Source organism: Apostichopus japonicus, chromosome 8 (genome assembly GCF_037975245.1).
Source record: "Apostichopus japonicus isolate 1M-3 chromosome 8, ASM3797524v1, whole genome shotgun sequence".
NCBI classification, from domain to species: Eukaryota; Metazoa; Echinodermata; class Holothuroidea; order Aspidochirotida; family Stichopodidae; genus Apostichopus; species Apostichopus japonicus.
Window position 1 is genome coordinate 33,721,772 of NC_092568.1, and position 22,291 is coordinate 33,744,062.

The 22,291-nt window shown below is 37.4% G+C and overlaps 1 protein-coding gene across 2 annotated transcripts in view; it reads right to left on the reverse strand.

Moving 5' to 3' along the window:
* Window positions 1–10,399, reverse strand: part of LOC139971687 (ATP-binding cassette sub-family C member 10-like) — a 28,446-nt gene extending 18,047 nt beyond the window's left edge. For both annotated transcript variants that reach the window (XM_071978374.1, XM_071978373.1), the window contains exons 1-4: window positions 10,244–10,399; window positions 6,790–8,510; window positions 2,468–2,698; window positions 1,204–1,375 (exon numbers count right to left, since the gene is read on the reverse strand). In XM_071978374.1, coding sequence (XP_071834475.1) covers window positions 1,204–1,375; window positions 2,468–2,698; window positions 6,790–8,409 — 2,023 coding nt within the window. In that variant the 5' untranslated portion in view covers window positions 8,410–8,510; window positions 10,244–10,399. The remainder of the gene's footprint in view (window positions 1–1,203; window positions 1,376–2,467; window positions 2,699–6,789; window positions 8,511–10,243) is intronic.
* Window positions 10,400–22,291: the final 11,892 nt, after the last annotated feature.

A 22,291-nucleotide genomic window follows, 5' to 3' on the forward strand; every position in this document is an offset into this window, starting at 1 on the left:
GCAGACCAGATATAAGTTGATTTAAACGTTTATGTACTGTACTTGACAAACCTTGCAAAATACTTACAGTTTGGCAGTGTAAATTATTAAATTCCTAGAATGATTGATCAGATCAAACAAAGTTCATTGGAAACTTTGGACTCTTGTTAACATGCTCAAGGGTTTACGACTGTCCCAGATCACTTTGATCTTATTTAATATTAAGGCATTCGATGAATTCTAAGAGATTGAAGATGAAAATTCCATTCTTATTGTAAATCAATTTGACAAGAGCTCATTGGTGTCTATTAGACAAACAGAAGACTCAAGAAATTTACACATTTTTGAGCAATATCTGAAAATATTTAATATTGTATTTAATAACAATATTAAAATCAAAATATACAAACACCTGATATGTACGTTCCTTGCTCTTGGTTGCAATATTTGTCGGCCGGAGCAAGAACGGAACAATTTATGCTGACTGCGATGCTGATGATCGCAAAGGGTATTTTTAGAATAGGTTTGGAAAGACCAATGTTACTGCATTTAATTTGGGTAATTTTCGACAGTATGTCTGACAAAAGCACTGTCATTACATAACATCCAAAAATGTTAGATACAGTAAGTTCCAGCTAATGCCACAGTACTTATTATTATTATTATTATTATTGACCAAATTTATATAGCACTCTTTTCATGCTAAAGCATGTTCAAGAGCGCTTTACAATGACAACAAAATGCTTAAAATATGAATATGAAGAATAAAATTGACACAGCTTAATAATTTACTGTGGCAGTCTGACATGTCGGCATAGTAAGGTTGGGAAAATAGTAATGTAGTACATCCACATTAATCACTACGGTAACAAACACAGGAATATCTGAAGACCCTGAATATAGGAAGTGATTGGTCTTGTTAAGTTTCAGATTACTTGTAGATGAGTAGGGCAATAGCTAGATATTTTAATACCGGAAATTATTGAATTATCCACAGTGTGTCAAGACAGATTTATGATTGAGTGTTTTTTACTGGCTTTTTTACATTGAAAAGAAGAAACAAAATTTGGAATGTCACAAAAACAAACAGCCAAGCAGAAATCACAAACAAGCAAGAAGCCATTTCACAGTCCTTAGAAATCAGCCCTACTACTTGCTGAGTACTTATGTGATATAAAACTATATATACTACCGGGAAAAACAAGAAGAATATAACACACGTACCATTGATACATGCTTTGGGTGAGTAGTACTGAGACCATTGCAGTTCCTTCAAATTCATGAATGATTGCACTCTCTTCATGGACACCCATGACTCCACAACACCATTAATGACCCACGGGAAGGCATTCAGAGGACCAATCAACATGTTGAAAAGGGCCACACTTGTGAATACCTTAGGAAAAGACGATACAGGGCATAACGTGAGTCACTATAAGAAATAAGTCAGGGTAGAAGTGAAAAACCATCTTTAAGTTGATACAGATTTAAAAAAAGAAAAAGCTCACATGCGCTACAAGTACAGTATCGTGGTCATTACATAATACTATAATTTTGTATTTCTTAGAAAAGTGGCAGCATCTGCCCATTCTTTGCTTGGCTAGCATGGATCAATTTGAAATAATTTTAGGTATTATCTCTGTAATTTAGGCCCTTTCTGTGAAATTGCAAAACACAAATGAGAATGTCCTTTGCAGAATGGCTGCATGATGCTACTTTTGACATGGTACCTGTACTGTTTGTTATGTAAGCCGAGCACTAGGTCAAGAAATCACAGCAAACAAACCACTGTATTTAACAAACCGAGCGGTTTGATACTCTTGTGAGTTAAATATGTCACTGCCCTCAATCGCACAGAGAAAATGAAGATACACATTAAACTACAGTACTGACATATAAATTAATCGTATCAACTATAAAGAGGAGACTTCTTTTGTTGTGACAAACAGTGCAAAGTTTCAAGAACTCCCAACCTAGTGTCAGTTTGATAAATACAATGATGTAAATAGTCTATGCTGTACATTATACTGTAATTGGATATAAATAGTTCCAACTTGATACAGTAGTACTACAAAGCAAAATCTGTAGTAAAGCCACCATATTTTAGAATCTGATGAACACATTGGCTTTTTGTCCAATGTTGCTATTATGTCAATCAAATCAATGAAGTCATCGATACTACTATGGACAATGATGAAATGAAAACACAATAAAAGGAAATATATTTGTGTCAAAGTTTGCATTCAACAAAGAAATCTACAAACTACACTTCCCCTTCCATTTTTGTTTTGGGAACTTTTAAACATGTCATTCAGGATTGCAAACTCATTCAGATCTTGAAGAGGCAATTGGGAACTAAGAATTCAATTCTTGAAGGGGAAGTTGTGATCATAATTGCTTTTCAAAACTAATTTCAAAGGGTTTACTATCATTAAAAGATAAACATGTGACCTGGAAAGAGATAAAATAATCAATTGGTTTAATGTACCTTAGCGGCAGTGAGATGTCCCATATTGAAAGCAGCATATGTTGTGAAAGTTAAAATGGAAATCAAAACAGGAGTCGTAGCCCAAAAGTAAACACACATTGCATCCAGGTACTTGATTCCCCGTAGGCTCTTTAACTCTCTCGACCTTAGATCCTCCACACGCTCGGTAAAGTGCTTCTCCCAAGCGTAAAATTTGATGACACGTATTCCCCGTAGTATCTCGTTCATAACCTGAACACGCAATAAACAGAATAGTTTCTCTGTATTTATATTATATATTTTATGTCAATAAATAAGGGGAAGTGGGAAACATTATAACAGCAAGGTTTATAATAATTCCTTAATGTCCAGAACATATTCATATCATTAAGATGGTGCTGTTACAAGAAAGGCTAAATATTAACGTGTGGCTCTAACAGATTTGATATTATGAAATTTATCAGGAAAACCTTATTCCAATAATCAAATGACACACATTGCTATCATACTACATAATACTGTGTCGTTAAAAGTACTGTTAATGGCTGTAATGGCAAATTACATTTATGCCAGTCTTAAATAGGTCATTCCGTACGAAAAAGTCACAGACATTCAAGTCAAAGAGTTAAGATTTAATGATATCTCCAGTTGTCGAACTAGGATATCAAATTTAAGTCAAGAATTTTGCAACCATATGAAAAAATTTGATGCCCAGTACATATTGGATGATAATTGTCAGTATTTAATAATTGATATACAGGGACAGCTTACAGTACAGGGTCAGATCCAAAACCTCTGCCAATGTTATGGACGGAATTCACAGAGATAAAGTCCCATCAAAAATAGTGTGAGAGTTAGTATTTGGTAAGGTATGCATGATTCATCTAAGTTGGGATACCTCTACCATATAACGGAAAAAAATTAATTGGGTAGTGCAATATTAGTCTGTATATGCAAATTAGGTGTTCGTTATGGACGGAATCAGAAAAATGATCGATATCCACCAACCTTCATAGTGGGTCAAAACTCTGTGAAGTGTTCAGGATTTCAAAGTATCAGGTACTTTTCATCACAGGCCTGGTACCTTAGCTTTATCATACTCCCACTTATAATCTTCAATGTACCTCTATTAACCCACTACCCCAAACCAAAATTCTGTGTTATGGACGGAATGCACAACGTTATGGACGGAAGGTTTTGTCCTGATTTAGGATCAACTCTTGAATTGTGAAGTGTGTGTTATAAGTTAATACTTATGGCCAATATGTGTAATAATATCAAATAAAATTGAATTTATTATAAGAAGGGAAAGAGCTAGTCCTGAAATAGGAATTGTTATGGACGGAATGTTATGGACGGAAAGTATTGAATTAGCCTGAAATGAATTGCTACAGCACATGAAAAGTTTCACTCTTGCTGAAGGTACTCATCAGGTGGCTTTCAGCACTATAAGCAGAGGCTGTCAGTACTTTTCCCATTTGTTTTTTTCACTTTTGTGGCTTCACCTCCTTCAAACAATGCCAATGCAATCAAAGTTTCACCAGTCTGCAAAGCTTGTATGAAAGAAAACAACACATGCAAATAAAACTGTGGACATGGGAGGCCTGTATGGTTGAACAGTCATGAAAATTTGAAATAGACTTTTCAATCTCAACAAAATACGTCGATTCATATTTGTCAAAATTTTTCGTCACCATCACAGCTCACAATCTCTTTGAAACTTGTCCCTAATATATTCAACCACCTTTGTTGCAATTCCCACTTTGCTACTTGAAATAAGGAGGACAGGCTGTTCTAGTTTCCCCATGATCATTCCTAGTGGGATATTTGTCTCAGGTGATGGCCAGAAGAAAGTATTGGTAGGGCCCTTAGGGTGTAGGAAGGAGACATAGACATCATTACTGTCAACTGATATTTGGTCCACCTTTTCCAACCACCAGTCTCCTTCATACACAAAAACCATGTTGCATAAGGATGACAACTTGGATTTATAAGGGTCATTCCGTGTCAAATCAAGAATGGCTGTTGCTGCACCCGCTCCAAAAATTCCCAAATTTTTTGTATGATTGGACCATCATGAAATAAGCACATTCTGAAAATTTCAGTTGCATTGCTTTCCAATTAGCCGATTTATCACACTGAAATTCCGCAATTTGGCGCCACCATGGCATTTTCTTGACTTTTGAGGTCTCATTTCTCAGCAATTAACCTTTCTACTTCCTTTCTATTACAGATGCCTATAGAGTTTATCCCATAGAATAGGAAAATAAAAAATTAGGCTACAAAAATATTGTCTTGTGGAGTTAGGTCCACTTAAAAGTGTCAAAATATACGATTTTTGTACTTTTCACTAAAAAATGTGCTATTTTTAGTGATGAATTGCTCCTAAACCATTGCTTCAGGGTACTTGATTCTTTCAGAGGTTATTATGTCTGGTACAAACATTACAAAATAATGATTACAATGCTTTCCTATGATATGTTTGCAAGTTGTGCAACTCTAAAGTTGCTATTTCATGCTGCGATTCAGCATGAGGTAGGAGTTTTGATGCCAATTTTTTACCAAAGTAACCATGTTAGAGCTGTCATGGTTTTATACTTCAACTATAAGTATAAAGTTCTTACCCCTAAGCAAATTTCAGGGTTCTAGCTGTTCTCAATAATAATTTAAGAAGTTGTTAAGCTGCTCCGATGTACAAAAGAGGTCGTCTTTGACGGCCAATAACTCAAAATGCGTAATGTTGAAAAAATCTGATAATTTTTTCTGGAAGAGATATAGTACCACCCTGTTTGTACAAAAAATTTCAGGAGGGTGTTTTGCCTTATTTTGAAATGAAAAATCCTCAAAGTTTGGGATTTTTACAGAAATTACTTCTTTTCTTTTTTTTTTTAAATTAGGGAAAACATCACCTGAAAGCCTAGAAAAATACTGTAATGTACATGTAAAAAAAGGTTTTCCATCCTAAATAACATTCATTCACATTTGATGTCTTTGATTTAACTTAATAAAAAACATTCTGCATAGTTTTTCCAAAGAAAGTAATTTCCATCCATAACATTCACATTCCGTCCATAACGTTTTCCTAATTCCATCCATAACACTGATGTTTCATTGAACCCCAGCTTATCAATATGCAAGAAACTGGTAATTTTTCACTTCATCCTTAATGGCATTGATAACCTTCAGAAGATTACATGCAAATTTTATCACTGAAGTGAACTTTAAAATTGCCAGGAGATTAATGACATCAGGTAGCGTTATGGACGGAATTAATGATTTTCTTCTCGATTAGCATCTTAATTAGGGATGCCCTACTTAATTTTTCCAAAAACTACTTTGGAGAGATCAGTACCATAAACAATTATTCAGGTGCAGATTCCTGTGAATTCCATCATTCCTTGCAGTTCAGTGGCACAAATTGCTGTTTCCGTCCATAACGCTGGTTTAAGTGCATTGTTGATATAATTAAGCAGTACTCGTTAACAAAGAAACATACAAATTTAATTTTTTAGCCAAGCAAGCTTAAATTGTTCTTCTTTTGGACAAAACTATCAAAATTGATAACTATGATCATCTAAATTTTAGCCCTAAGGTTGACAGGTTTTGGATCTGACCCTACAATGGATGTTAAATGACTCAAAACTGGAAACTATTACAAAGCCTCTCACTGACATGCTTACATCCATATGGAATCCATAGTTACTGACAGTGTTACAGTAGTTCACATTTTTCCTTGATGCTTTTTGAGAATTTTCAAAGGGGCCACACTCCACAATCAAAATGAGATGTACTGATTTTTATCCAGTCTACTGGACAATATAAGTTAAAAGAACAATAAGGTGATAACATATTTCTCAGAAATGAGCTTCCAAAATATGGCCAAAAATCTTGAAAATTGTACTATAGTGAGACCAAATTTTTGGAGCCTTCAAGGTGTTTGCATTTTGTCTGGCCAAAGTGAGAAAATTTGTCTTTTGAAATGTGTGTAATTTACACAGCAAGAATTGTTTTGTTTGTTGTTTGCAATCACTTAAAGGGACATTTAAATATGCTTAATATGAGATCTGTAGTTGTCTTCTTTCAGATACCTATTCACACTTTTTTCAACCACTGTTTTTAACCCCTGCTGACCTTAAATAACAATTGATCTCCACCAAAACCTGTAAACTATCGCACAGGTCTGTACCTGAACTGGTGTTTCTGCATATACTACTGTACTGTAAGTGTCTAAGTTTTCCTTCCTTGAAAAAGTTACACAAGCCACATGTGACTCACACAAATCTATACTCACCATCACAGAATCCATATCATGATTACAAAGCAATATGAAGTGATATTCTCACCTTTACTCTGCCGTCTTTATGGTTCATCATTGCTTTACTGTAGCCCATAATCTTCACTGTCAGCCATTTGTTGATAGGTATAAGCAGGATGGCAAAGCCAAGTCCAGTCAAGAAGGCCAACCCCAACTGCTGGTGTAAGAGATACAATGCCACTCCGATCTGAAGGGGTAAACTCCACAGCGAATGAAAGCTATTGCAAAAGTTGACAATTCTGTCCGAGTCTACGCTCATGAAATTGACAATCTCCCCCGTAGAGAAGATGGACAGTGAGGCTGACGTGATAGCTAAGGTCTTGTGGTAGATGCTTAAGATGACAGCCGCACGGATTTGTAACATTATGTTGTTGATTTGGTAGTTGAAGTGAATTCCTAGAAAAGCCACGATCAAAGTTGAAAAAAACAAGCCAGCAGCTAATATGAAACCCTTTTGGCTTCCATTATTATCATCATCGTCGGAAGTTTCTATATTAGCTACCAGAGCATTGAGTAGAAGAGGTCCGGAAAAGCTCAAAATGTCGATAGCAAATTTAATGATTCCCAGGATAAAATACCTCAATCCAAACCCGTTAATCAATCCTCTCATCAGAGTCAGAGATTTTGCTGGCATCTTTGGCGGTTCTGTTCTGGTCACATGACTAGCTGAGGCTACAAACTCCCCATCAGGATCAATGCTGTCGTGATAGGACTGCTCCCCCACTTCATTATCAGATTTGGAAGACCCCGGATAAAATTGCTTGAAATAATGCTCAATGAAAGTCGTCTGCAAAGTCCTTGGTAACTGAAAGACATCGCTTGCAGTGTTAAGGCCTCCTTTGGCACCCTTTCTCATCAGTGAATTTGTCCACCAAAGGGTCAACTTTGAGGCCCAACTGGCACCTTTACCAGCCACTCCCAAATCATCGTATTCACTGTACCTATTTGGGGCATATCTCACTGTCGGTCGTCCTGCAAGCAACGGTTCTGTTTCATCCTGTACATCGGCATTGATGCTTGGATACAAGTTCCTCCTACTCGGCTCAAAATAAATCCTAACCTGTTTGACACTTGGTAATAGGGTCAGTAAATAAAGACACTGAAGACAGACCCAGACTAGGCAAGTCGAGAGCTCATAGTGAGACAAACCCGGTTCACGATTCCATAACTGACGGACAAATGTACACAATCTTATAAGAGTCGCCCCTAACGTCAAGCACCATGATGCGATAACTGGCTTGTGGCCTCGGACAAGCTCAGGGTGAGCTTTCCGTAAATTCCACAGGTAACCCACATGGGCAAACCAGGAGATCACCACTAGACCATCTGCGACAAAGTCTATAGGGGCAACCGAGCTGTTCCTATCAGTGAACAAAAAAGTCACATTCAAGCTGATTACAATCAAGTAAAGGAGGATTATGAGAAGTCCGAGGATGCAACGGCTACGCAGCGCCAGGGAATTCTTGAGGTTGGGGCTTACTGTCGACCCTACTCGATTGATATATATGCTGCTCACAAAGCCAAAGATTACATGTGCAATCACTACAAAAAATAGCAATTCAAAGCAATGACCACGGGGATTTTCTCCCCAAAAGGTGCAATTAGTTGATGAGGAATGACAGAGGTTATCAAGGAAAGAGTCTTCCATTATCAGATCTGTCCGAGGTGATTTATTTTGCCTTGTTAAGAGTCAGGACGGTAGCTCTAGTCTTAGGCTCCTTGATATTTCCCCCCACTTCATCTACACACCTGTAAAAGAGCCAAAGGGAAGATTCATGGATAATTAGAAGAAAACATCATAGAGAATAGCAGAAATTTTCGGTCCTAACATTATAAATTGGCACTTTGAGACAGAGACCACTGTACAAACTTTGGTGGTGAAAAGCTTGCTTAGCATTTTAAATTTGTAAACAAACAGTAATGACACAAAGTTTAACTTTCTATGGGACTGGACAGTAGGAGATTAATTAGTTGAATGACACAACTAAATCAAACAGCAAACTCTGAGAACTAACTACTGTAGCATACTGGTAATTCCATTGAAAGGCAAATTGTGTTCTTACTTGAGCATACAGCTAGTTTAAAATAAAGGAAAAGAAATACAACAATAACTATCAAATTTTGAAGCGGTAAATTTAGCCATGTAGACTAGTTACCATACAGTATATATATGCCAAGCTAGACATTGTGCAATTCACACTATTGTACGGTATACAACTCCCTTACATAACTTTATTCAAAGTTGAACGAACATATATTCCCTTTTCCTGACAACTATAGGCAAGTCGATCCAACCCCAGCCAGTTTCAGTCCCTTTCCCATTAAAGTGGGTACTGTAAATAACTTCATTTTTTCGTCCTTCGCTGAAACATTGCATATAAGAAGCAGAATCTTGTGTTTGTATCTTTGCTGCGCATGATAGCTAGCTTGGGCTATTGAATTTGATGTACAGATAAAGAACTCAAACAGTGGCGGAGCGTCCATACAGTCAGGGGGGGGCGGATGCCCCCCCTGACGGACCCAAATGGACTGCTGGTGCCCTTTTCAGCTTTTTACAACTTTTTACTCGCGATTATTGCCTTTTTTATTGTGCTCTCATCTACCTATTGACATTTGTCACATTATCTGCAAATTAGCAAGGCCCGGAAAGGGTCATTTCCGGCAATCTAGGAAGTATATTTACTCAAAAAATTTCTGTATGCTCCGCGCCAACCCGTGGTGGCCCTCCGTTTGGATAGTGTCGAAAGTGCCCCTACAGACCATTCTCGCCCCCTCTGACCAATACCCCTAGCTCCGCCACTGACCTCAAAGTCTCAGTTTTGATGTAAGATAGAAATCTCAGTACAGTAGCTGCCAACTACAGTAGGCCTGATGTTCTGCGAGCCATTTAGTTTCAGCCAGTCATTTCCCCAAGGGCCTAACTGAGATATTTCCTGGTAATCTACAGTCAACTAATTTGTCACATAACTAATATTAGCAATAAGACACTTACTAGTATAAGGCACTTACTTATACTTTCTAATCATCTTTTACCTGATTAACATTACATTTAATATTTCAACAAACGTGCAGTATATTCCATACCTTGCAAAAACGTTCCAGTTTTTGCCATGGCAGAAAGCACCTATTTGTATGGTAAAGGCGTTTTTCTACCATTTTTCTAAGGAGGGAACATCTGCGCATACATACACTGTAATGCATCTCTCGATATCATAGCCTAGTACTGAAGACAGGGCATTATTGGCTGGCTTAGAACTAGCCGATTAAGTACTATATTAACTTAGTACTACTGAGTACTGTGGGAGAATCACCTAAGGCAGCCTAAGTTATAGTAGGCTAGCATAAGTATAGGCTAGCCTGGTTACGCTAGTATTAATAATTAGGCCTAGTAATGCCGACGAAAAGTGTGTAACTCCTAAATGTAAATGGATATTTACGGGATCGTGCAACTTGTGGACATAACAAACGAAACGTATGATTACCCAGATTTTTCCTAACAGCAAGGAGTCAAAAGTGGTTCCTGTTTCAGCATACGTGCAGTATTCGTGTAACTTGTTCGTCTATGAGTGGGTACATTCGAATTCCAGGTGTTGTGTGTACACATGACGTACAATTTACTGTGCAAGTTGCAAAGTGAGATAGCAGACGGCAAAGGCAACGACAGTGTATTTTTTATAGAGGTCAGGTGTATTTGTAAAGTTAGTCCATTTGTGTATAGTGTCTGCTCAGATAAAATATCCTACATTGTAGCTTATACATCACATTTATATGGACAATGCATAAGGGCCGTGAGCTGGGGAAGGAGGAAGGTGAAACCTCCAAAGTGCCCCTATTCATAAATCAGAAGTGTCTCGTTCCATTTGGTAATTAAGAGAAACGAACAAATAATAATCAAAATGTATAACTGTTTTGTTGAAAAACATTCAAATATATGGAATATGTGTTAAGATCGAGTACACAGAGGGATCATTTATGTCTGGCGGCTTTGAGGTGATTCTCCCCCAATCATATCAAAGTCACATGTCCCACTGCCCTACGAAGTCTCCATCCCTTCTCTTTGTACATTGGCAGATTGAACCTCTTCCGTCGCCTAATCTGCTATTCACCTTACAATATAGGATTTGCATTGTTCCAAGGATAATTGAAGTAACACAAGATGATGATGCTCTCTAATCTATTCAGCGTGTTCTCTCTACTACTAGAATATACGTGACCACAGAAACAATATGAACTTTCCAAGAAGTGATAACCTCTGACCCTTATTATTTTTCTATGACTATAATAGTTGCTTTGGGGTATCAAGTGAGAGGATTTGAGAGATTGGAATGGTTGATTGTATTACTACAGGTGCTTAATACATGACTGAAAGAAGGTATAAAAGGTAGCATCGTTTAAACACTACAGGCAGTGTTCAGTCAATACATCCTAGTACCTTTACTTAAGGTTCCGAGTACCAAGTACCATAGTCGCTTCGGCCTTTCTCGCTTCGGCGCTTCTCGGCCTTTTGGCTAAGATCATGTACGTGTAGTATGTGTTCCCTTTCGAGGGGAATGGTGATGAACACCCGACGATGATCACACAGTCACAGTCCCGATGCAAGGGAACTGGGACATTGAGTTACTTGCTGTGAGAGCTCGTCCTCGGTTTCTGCCCAGTGACATATCAAACATGACTATCGTAAATGTGTATACTCGCCCTTCAGCAAACTTCACGGTTTCGAACGCAGCGTTGAAAAATGCTTTAACATCAATTTTAATGGAGAATCCGCGTTCATATATCATTATTGTTGGGGATCTCAACAGGGACCGTTTACCATTCCTCGAAACAATGGGCTACAACAACCTCGTAAATTTTGTCACCTTCCCAAGATCTAACACCATTTTGGATGCTGTGTACGTTAAAGGTTGGAGTTACTTCACTGCCAAGAAAATGCATCCTATAGCTACATCAGATCATTTCAGTGTTCTAATTATGCCACGATACACAGAACGTTATCGAGAAGTTCAAAAGATACCAAGACCAAAGGAAAGAGACACCAGGAAGAGTAATGTTGACAATTTACGAGTGATGTTGGATTCAACAGATTGGAGGGTTTTTACAGATACGTGTGACACCTTAGATGAATTGACACAAGTAGTATCATCTTACATCAATTTTACAACTGATATCTGCATTCCTTATAGGACAATGTCACACTCAGAAGTTATGAAAAGATTGCCAGCCGATGATAAGATCAAGCAGTTGGAGAAAGAGAAAAAGGAAGCAATTGATGACGGTGACACTACTCTACGGAACAGGTTACAGAGGCAAATAAACAAACATGTGTTCAAGAGGAGGAATGAATACTTTCAAAAGGTAACAACAGACAAACAGTCTCTGTGGGATCTACTCAAATCAATACGGAAACCAGATGAACAGCAAAGAAACTTGGTAACTGATGAGTTTGGCCAAAAATTAAGTCAACACTTCGGACGTTTTAATGATGCTTCGAGCAAAGATATTTCATTTATACTACCAGACCTATCAACTGCTGAACCACCAGTAATACTAAAGAAAGATGTAAAAAGACAATTTGGACTTGTTAAGATAGGAATTGCGTCTGGTTTTGATCAAATTCCCTGGTGGGTGTACAAGTATTGCTCTGAAGAATTAGCTGGCATATTCACTAATTTATATAATGTAAGTTTAAATGAGAATTCAATTCCGTCCCTATGGAAGCACGCTAAAACATCACCTGTGCCTAAAATCTCTATTCCAACATCTGTAAACGATTTTAGACCAATTGACATGTCCAGCATTGGTTTTAACTGTATGCAAAAATTATTATTTCCATACTTGACGCAGGCAATCGTATCACACGGTGATAAAAATCAGTTTGCCTACAAAAAAGGCGTGTCCTGCACAGATGCTATACTCAAGCTCGTACATTGTGTTTGTTTCTGGTTTAAATCAGAGTGACACAACAGTCACTAAAGTTTTATTCTTAGATTTTTCAAGTGCTTTTAATACGGTTTTACCAAATCGGTTAATCCAAAGTTTGTGTAGTTTTATCAATGAGCCTTGGCTTATACATTGGTTGGCTAATTTTTTACATGGATGGTCTCGACAAGTCAAGCTACAGAAAGGTTATTCAGAGGAATCAAATATTACAGTGGGAGTCCCCCAGGGAGGTCCTCTATCTGCGTTACTTTTTACAATATACACAGATGATATACGTTCTTCAATGGGGTGTGATGTAATTAAGTACGCTGATGATACAGCCATATCCTGTAACATTTCAAAGCGGACACACCTTGAAAATCAAAATGACTATAAATACTGTATTGATAATATGGTCAATTTGTGTGAGCAGAAGAACCTCTTACTTAATCCAAAGAAATCTAAAGAAATAATTTTTGAAAACATTAACATTAAACATCAAGGTCTCATTCAGACCAGGGATCAGAAAACTTATGTTCAAGGCTCCATTGTTGAGCGGGTGTCTCATACTATGTACTTAGGGGTTGATATTGACGCCAAGTTAACCTTTACTAAACATATATCTAAATCGATGTCTAAGGTGTATTATATTGTATCAACGTTGGCATATATTACTCCTTATTTTCATTCTAATGTAAGAGATAAGGTTTTCAACTCATCAATTCTGCCAGTGATTGTGTATGCAGTTCCTGTCTGGTATCACTTTCTACTTGAAAAGGACAAGAAAAGAATTAGAAGTTTCTTGAAATACTGCTCCAAAATATTTAATCTCGACTATGAAAGCCTTGTTGGTAAAGTAAACACTGCTGCTAAAAATGAATTCATAAGACTAGCTAAGAATATACATAGTTCTAAAGATCACCCACTTCACTCCGAGTTGATCTCTCTGTGCAATAGAACCAGCAAGTACAATCTACGTAATCCTACTATCTTGCCATCTTTTAGAATTATGCTTTTTAAGAACTCATTTATCTACAGAGCAGCCATTTATATTCAAAATGGGTTCTTAGAATCTCTGTTATAATCCTTTTAATCTTTAATCTTTAAAACTTCTATTCCTCTATCTTATTTCTTGTTTTTGTTTCATGCTTTCATTTTTGTACATGTTTACGTCTTTTATGAATCATCTTTTATGTGTCCTATTTATAAATGTTATCATTTATACTGGAATAAAGAAATTGAAATTGAAATTGAATTGGGGTTGAGAGCGGATCAGTCGTTTGATAGTTTGGTTCTCGTGCCCAGGTTCTATCCTGGGCGACTTCTCCTTAAAAAAAAAAGTACCATATGGTCCGAGTACATTCTTAGGATGCGAGTACTACTGAGTAATATTTCTCCCTAGTGATGGTCGTTGTAACTAAATCAGTTAACAGTTTAATGTGACGATATTGCTCGGATGTCGTTATTGTCTACCAAATTCAGAATGTTTCTTTCTGATATTGCAGTGACAATTGTGGCAGTAGCAATTAAACAACTTCCAGATGTTTTTACAGGAATTTAGACGAAAGTGCACAATATATCATGCTAAAAATTGTTCCGTAAGCTAGCAACATATAGGCCTACCAAACTCATGCATTCCTCATATTCGCACAGCCTATACTATTTTGCTTGGTTCTATTTGGCTACTTGTATATAGCGCTGGATTAGAGACGTATGGGTGAAATGGCCTGCCATTACAAAGTGATACGATGGAATTCAAAGGATTAGAACATTATTCGGCTTGTTGTTGGTAAGGTCATTTTAAAGTTGTACATAAATTAGTACTCCTAGTACAAATATCATTACTAAGTTCAGCATCCTAGTGCGAGTACTAACTGACAACTACGGGTACTTTATTATCCGATTACTTTTCAGCGAGTGCTAGCACCGAGTCATGATTTGCAAAATGGTACTCGAGTACCGACCTCCTTTCGAGTACTATAGGCTACAACGCTGCTAAGTTGGGGGCAATACTGAATGAACAATTAACCTAGCTGTAATGCTCAAGTCAGAAATGTGCGACAAATTCGACGCAGCAAGACATAATATCTAAAAGGAAAACACGTTTTAAGTTTAAAATAATTTTAAGGAATATAGGCTGTTGCATTTCAAACTGTCGAAACGAAGATTTGGATGTACGTAACCTCTGCATATAAAGATAAATAAAAATTGCTTCTAAGTATCACCAGTTTACATCTAAGCACCTTAAAGTACAATGATTCATTTTCTACTCATCTAAGCCAAATCTAATCGGTCGTGTATGGAAATTTGCAAGTATTATGACTGTCCAACATCATATGACGGGTAGAAATTGCAAATTGAAAGTTTCAATGGATGCTGATCAGGCGAACTCCCAAAGTCCTTACTCGTTATAATGTGTACACGACGGTCAACGGAACACTCGATTGTGGAACCCATCAGGCTTTTACATGGAATAGTAATCTGGAATCGCGCCCTCTTTTTAATTCTTCGCTCCAACAATTACGACTGGGTGGGTTACATACTCGAAAGAGAAGGTGGAGGGTGGGTTGGGGGGGGGGTGAGGGGGTGCGGGGAAGGGAAGGGGAGTGGAAACAGAAAAAGGGAAACTAGACGAGCGAACTTTTACTTCGTTTTGCCGAGGGAAGGTGCACAGGAAATTTGGAAACATGGAACGTAAGGGTCAACCCTGACTGACAAGCACATACTACAATCGTAAACGAATAATATATAGAGCAAGTTCATATAATCATGATTGATAACCAGATGAGTACACACGGAAACATCACCAAAGCATATCCATACATATCTGATTAAAATTTTGAGAGAAAATGACATTTAAAACTTACCACAAGCCTCAAAAATGTTAAACGGTACGAATATGGTTGTAACGTCACATATTTGCATATTTGTAACCCAATTAAAAGGAAGGTATTACAGTGTGGTGGGGGAGGGGGGGGGGTGCGGGGGAGGGAAGGGGAGTGGAACCAGATAAGGGAAACTAGACGAGCGAACTTTTACTTCGTTTTGCCGAGGGAAGGTGCACAGGAAATTTGGAAACATGGAACGTAGGGTCAACCCTGACTGACAAGCACATACTACAATCGTAAACGAATAATATATAGATCAAGTTCATATAATCATGATTGATAACCAGATGAATACAAACGGAAACATCACCAAAGCATATATATACATACCAGATTAAAATTTTGAGAGAAAATGACATTTAAAACTTACCACAAGCCCCAAAATGTTAAACGGTACGAATATGGTTGTAATGTCACATATTTGTAACCCAATTAAAACTATTGCACAGATTAGATCGAAACAAGTAATTAAGTGTTGTTATATTCGATAAAAACATGAATTCCTAGCATTCTTTCTCTTAACATTCGTCAAACGGATCTGCGAATCACTAGGATAAAAATAGCAGTTGAAGGTTAAGATTATTTGCAAAGGTTCTTTATAGGAAATATATTGAGTATGGATTTAAAAAAAGCCAGTCTCTGTTAATGACATGGTTTACCTGAACTAACGTAGTGTGAACGTGCAACATTTGTACCACAAACATGAATAAGAAATTTGAAGATTATCTAACGGACAAAACACAACAAACGGAGTATGATTCGAGAGCCTGGAAGGAAAATACAAAATAATATTATATAAGGAAATATGTCAATTAAATTGAAGTTACCAAACAACAAAATAATACCACGTTACTCTAAAATGTAGAGACTTTTGTTGTGACAGTGAAAACAATAACTAGTTGTGTGGGGACAATGAGGAAGGCGGTTAATTAAAAATAAGGTATCAAAAACATTGTTGAACGAAGAAATCGTTCTCGGTTGATTCTGACTAAAACACAAAGTAATGACACTTCCGTGGAAATACATAGAGCGGGTTGGAATAAACACATAGTAAAAATCATCGTCATTTCAAACGATTATGGTTTGTCATAGAAATCAGCAACAGAAACAATAAAGGTGTTCACTATTGCCCACAGCCCCCCCCCAACCCCCCAAAATTGTTAGAAATTTAAATATGCCTACTGGTTACTCCTGCTCAAACTTGAACAGTCACTCCATTCCTTTCAGCAAAGACAACAGAAGGTTGTTTAATCTGGATGGCGCAACCATTTCATATTAATCTCAAATCATCTCAGAAAACTGGATCCTCTGTGCTTTGCGATCCACAAGCTTCAGTATTTGAATCATTTTTAACAAAAGGGTATATTATTAATTTCCACCAACCCCCCCCCCCTCTGTACCAATTGGCATAAATATCGGAGGGCAAATGTCTTCCTCATTATAGTCTCTGCCATGGGCGGCGATCCGTACTTCCGAGTGGGGGGGGGGGGATATGACCTTGTTGACTATCTAAGCGTAGCGTCACAATGTTTTGGCGCGAAGCGTACAAGAAAATTTTGGGTTTTACAAACCCTCTAGATGGCCGGAAACGGCACTTCCCGAGGTTTCCAAGCGGCATATACCCAACTTTCAAATAGGGATATCATGTCCGAAATATCTCATAATCAGGATCCAAAATACTTTTTTTTTTTTTAAATTTCGGGTGTTATTTTGGGAAAATTGCCCCTGTCAATCTTGTTTCAGGCGCTACGTTAGAATGTTCGAGAGCTCTTTACATTATTCGATGAAGAAAATTGCCTCATGCAGGCTATTATAGGCCTATACACATGCAATACACAATTACACATAGTAACATTCCTAGGTACCGATTGCTAGGGCATCCAGGTGAGACGTGTATTAAGCATTACCCTGGTAACATGAGATTCTCAGCTGTTCGAGGGAACACGTGTGTACGTGTGTAGGCCTACTATATGGGGCCTATATGAATACCATGAGGGTGCATATACTATATCAATACCGTGGGCGCAATAATACATTTTGTTGTTATAGGGCCAATGAAGCCTACAGTCAACTATTCTTGCTTTATAAAGACGGTTTATTTGAAAAGATCGCACTGCGTTTATGGTAGGCGAGAAATGAAGCTAAAAAAGAGCCGTACATTCACGATGATGCATAAATGTAGGCATGAACAAATTCTTATCCCTGGCATTTGGTGGGGGGATATGGTGTATTACATCCCCTCCACCCATTTTCATGGGGGGATATATCCCCCCTTCCCCCCCAGGATCGCCGCCCATGGAAGTTGCTATATAAGCAGTATTATTACTGTGATTTTTAATCTTACGTCCACGGGACGCAACATCTAAAAAATGTTTGAGTCGGCTCAGTAAACCTTGCGTCTAGGCTGCTGTCCTCCATGAAAACCTGCACTTTAAAATACCTCTACATGCAGGAATACGAAATACGTAAATACATAATGACCCTGACAATACGCTGGCTTGTGCTTAAGGGAAGCGTGCAGTGGTATGCCTAAACAAGTACAAAAACATTTAATGAAGAAACTTCTAATTAATATACAATAACAAAATTACTGTCAAATTGCGAAGAGAGAAATTTGGCTGCAGAGCTTGTTAATAACCATATATGCAGGCATAGACGGCATACCATTGCAAACAACTAAAGTGTATATGATAATGTTATAGGCTATGTATATGCTGTGAGTTGTCTGAAATCAAGTATAACGAGTGTCTATAGACATGCATGCCAGCATAAAAATACGGCACTAGTCAACTGATTTAAGAGAACCACTAATGTTGCGTGCATTTGCCGTGAATGTCGAAAACAAGTAAAACGATTTATAATAGACAAAATGCCAGCATAAAAATACTGAATTAGTCAACTGATTTAAGTGAACCATTAAATGTTGCGTGCAATGGCGTGAATGTCGAAATAAAATGAAACGATTAAAGTTAGATAAAATGCTAGCATAAAAATACGGTACTTGGCAACTGATTTGAGTGAACCATTAAATTATATCCGTGCATCTGCTATGAATGTCGAATATCAAGTAAAACGAGTGTCTAGACATAATGCCAGCATAAAAATACTGTAGTTTTCAACTGATTGAATTGAACCATTAAAGGAATAACGAAGGCAAGGATCATATTTAAAAAATATAATAAAATACCCTCCTGAAATTTGTTGTACAAACAGGGTGGTACTAAATTTCTTGTAAAACAAATAATCAGATTTTTTCAGCATGAAACTTTTGAGATAATAGCTGTCAAAGATGACCTCGTTTTGTACAGAACAACTTTGTAAGTTGTACAAACTGTATACGATGGGTCATTCCGTGTCAAATAACGGATGGATGTTGCTGCACCCTCTCCAAAACTTCATAAATTTATTGTATGCTTGGAACACCATGAAATAAGCATATTCTGAAAATGTCAGTTGCATTGCTTCAACATTGGCCGATTTGTCACACTTTGAAATTCCGCCATTTGTCGCCACAGCAATTAAACATCCTACTACCTTTCTATTACAGATGCATATATAGTCTATCTGATAAAAAAGGAATAACAAGTTGGGCTATAAAAACATTGTCTTGTGGAGTAAGGTCAACTTAAAAGTGTTAAAATTTTCGATTTTGGTATTTTTCACTAAAAAATGTGCTATTTTTAGTGATATATTACTCCTAAACCATCGATTCAGGGTACTTGATTCTTTCAGAGGTTAGTATGTCTAGTAAAAACAATATAAAATAATGATTAAAATGCTTTCCGATAATATTGCTATTCATGCTGCGATTTAGCAAGAGGAAGGGGTCTTGATGCCAATTTTTCACCAAAGTAACCATGCTAGAGCTGTGAGGGTTTCATACTTTAATTATAAGTATACAATCCTTACACCTAAGCAAATATCAGGGTATTTGCATTTTTCAATATTAATTTATGAGCTTGTAAAGTTGCTCTGATGTACAAAAGAGCTCTTCTGTAACAGCCAATAACTCAGAACGCGTCAAGTTAAAAATTCTGATGATTTTTTGCAGGAAGAGAATAGTACCGGTACTACCCTGTTTGTACAACATATTTCAGGAGGGTCTTATTTTGAAATGAAAAATCTCAAAGTTTGGGATTTTTACAACAAACAAAAAGTTTTTGACTGTTTTGACGTTCCCTATGTTTTGAGCTTGGGTATTGTACTTCAATTCAATACTGTGCAGATTTCAATGTCATATAAACAAATACTATTTGCATTGTACTTGCCTGCTACTGCTTTAGTTCATTAAATTGATAGACTATAAAATGAAAGTCAACCAATACACACATGTAGGCTACAAAAAAAAAAAAAAAAAAATACACCTAACACTATTACACACTGCACATATACACACTGTACATGTGTGTACTGCAAACACTGTACATGTTAGCGTTTCCTATCAAGAGTTATTTATTCCACCTCATATATAGAAACAAAATTGATTATTTAGACTGCAAACGATGCATTTCTTAGCGATATTTAGACTGTAAATGAGGTCTACATGTAAATATCCCTAAACACATTGCTCAAATTACTTTTTAAAAGGTTGAAAATATAGGGGGGGGGGAGATTAGAAACCCCGTATAAGTGGTGCATTCTTCAACTGCTACATGCAAAAGTTCCCCGACTGAACAATGTCCCCCGACTGACGATCTAAGCTGGGAGAGGTAGGGGGAGGGGGCATGGTCCCCCGAAGCTCGGCTTTGTTCAAATTAACTTTGTGGTTTCCCCCTCTACAATACTTCTACAATAGTTATACACTGAGATTAGCTTAGGATTTAGATTTTAAAGAAAATTTAATGATATAGTTGAGACATCCCTCTTTTCCCTCTTATCAAATACAATACTCTTAGAAGGACGTGAGCTCGTTTGAAACAGCGAAGGGAGATTTCTACGTATATATATATATATATATATATATATATATATATATATATATATATATATATATATATATATATATATATATATATATATATATATATATATATATATATATATATATATATATATATATATATATATATATATATATATATATATATATATATATATATATATATATATATATATATATATATATATATATATATATATATATATATATATATATATATATATATATATATATATATATGGTGTGCACAAGTGGGTGAGAGAGCGGGTCATTGTCCAGTCGTGGATTTTTTCAATCACTGGGGAAGAATTTATCCACTCCCCCATGTGGCCGACCCCCCCCCCCCCCTTCAACCTCACACGAAGTATGTATATATAAGCACCATTTGACATCCAAATGTTTATTTTTTGTGAGGGCGTTGTGGTCAAGTGGTTAAGGCAGCGGACTTGTGATCTAAGGATTATAGGTTCGAGCCCTGGCCAGATCATTGCGTTGTGTCCTTGGGCAAGGCGCTTTATCTCCATTGCCTCTCTTCACCCAGGTGTATAAATGGGGACTTGCGTGGTAACTTGTAAATATAGTTGCGTGCGCCGGTTTGTGGCTGCACCCTATGGGAAGTCCCCCGGGGGACACGTGGTTGTGGTGCACTGTGGTGCCCCACTGGCAGGAGAGATTGATTGAATTGTGCACACTTTGGTGTGTAGGTGTGACAAGTTACCAATGACCAGGGTTAAGTTGTAAAAGTCGTGTGAAAGGGCCTTGGCCCTGTACAAGACTGTAAACCTAAATAAAAAATAATAATAAACCCCCTACATGGGAATTGGCTTCAGTTTCCCCAGGGCAGAAACCCTCCTTTACAAAATAATTGATTCGCTTCTGGCCCTCCCATAAAACTTCATAAAGCTCTGACCTAAATCAATCGATTCAAGTTTGGATTTATTATTATTCATTAGCGCATTCTTGCGTCTCTAGAGCTGCTTCACATACACCTAACGTATAGTCTAAATATGTCTCAGAAAGCACCATTTTGAGGGCTAAAAATGTGTTTCCCTACGTGGGAGTTGGGAGGTTTCAATGATCCCAGAGCAGCACCCCTCCTTTATAAAAGCTTTGGATCCACACTGATCCTTCTGTCAAGGTTCACGCCCCTACAGAAATCAGTCGACAAAATTTGAACCCGTTCGAAATCCTAAGCACGCCACTGCTATTACGCCTAGACAATCTCTTTTCCTCCCCTCTGTGCATTCTTATAATTCAATTCCTCTTCAAACTGAAATAACATGGGCGGCGATCCGTACTTCCGAGTGGGGGGGATATGACCTTGTTCACTATCTAAGCGTAGCGCCACCATGAGTTGGCGCGAAGCGTACAAGAAAATTTTGGGATTTACAAACCCTCTAGATGGCCGGAAACGGCACTTCCCGAGGTTTCCAAGCGGCATATACCCAACTTTCAAATAGGGATATCAGGATCCAAAATACTTTTTTTTTAATTTCGGGTGTTATTTTGGGAAAATTGCTCCTGTCAATCTTGTTTCAGGCGCTACGTTAGAATGTTCGAGAGCTCTTTATATTATTCGATGAAGAAACTGGCCTCATGCAGGCTATTATAGGCCTATACACATGCAATACACAATTACACATAGTTACATTCCTAGGTACCGATTGCTAGGGCATCCAGGTGAAACGTACGTGTATTAACAGGGGCGTCGGAAGCTATTTGGGATTGGTAAGGAAGATCAGAGTGTGGCCATCTACCATAATTATCGGGGGGGGGGGGACGTT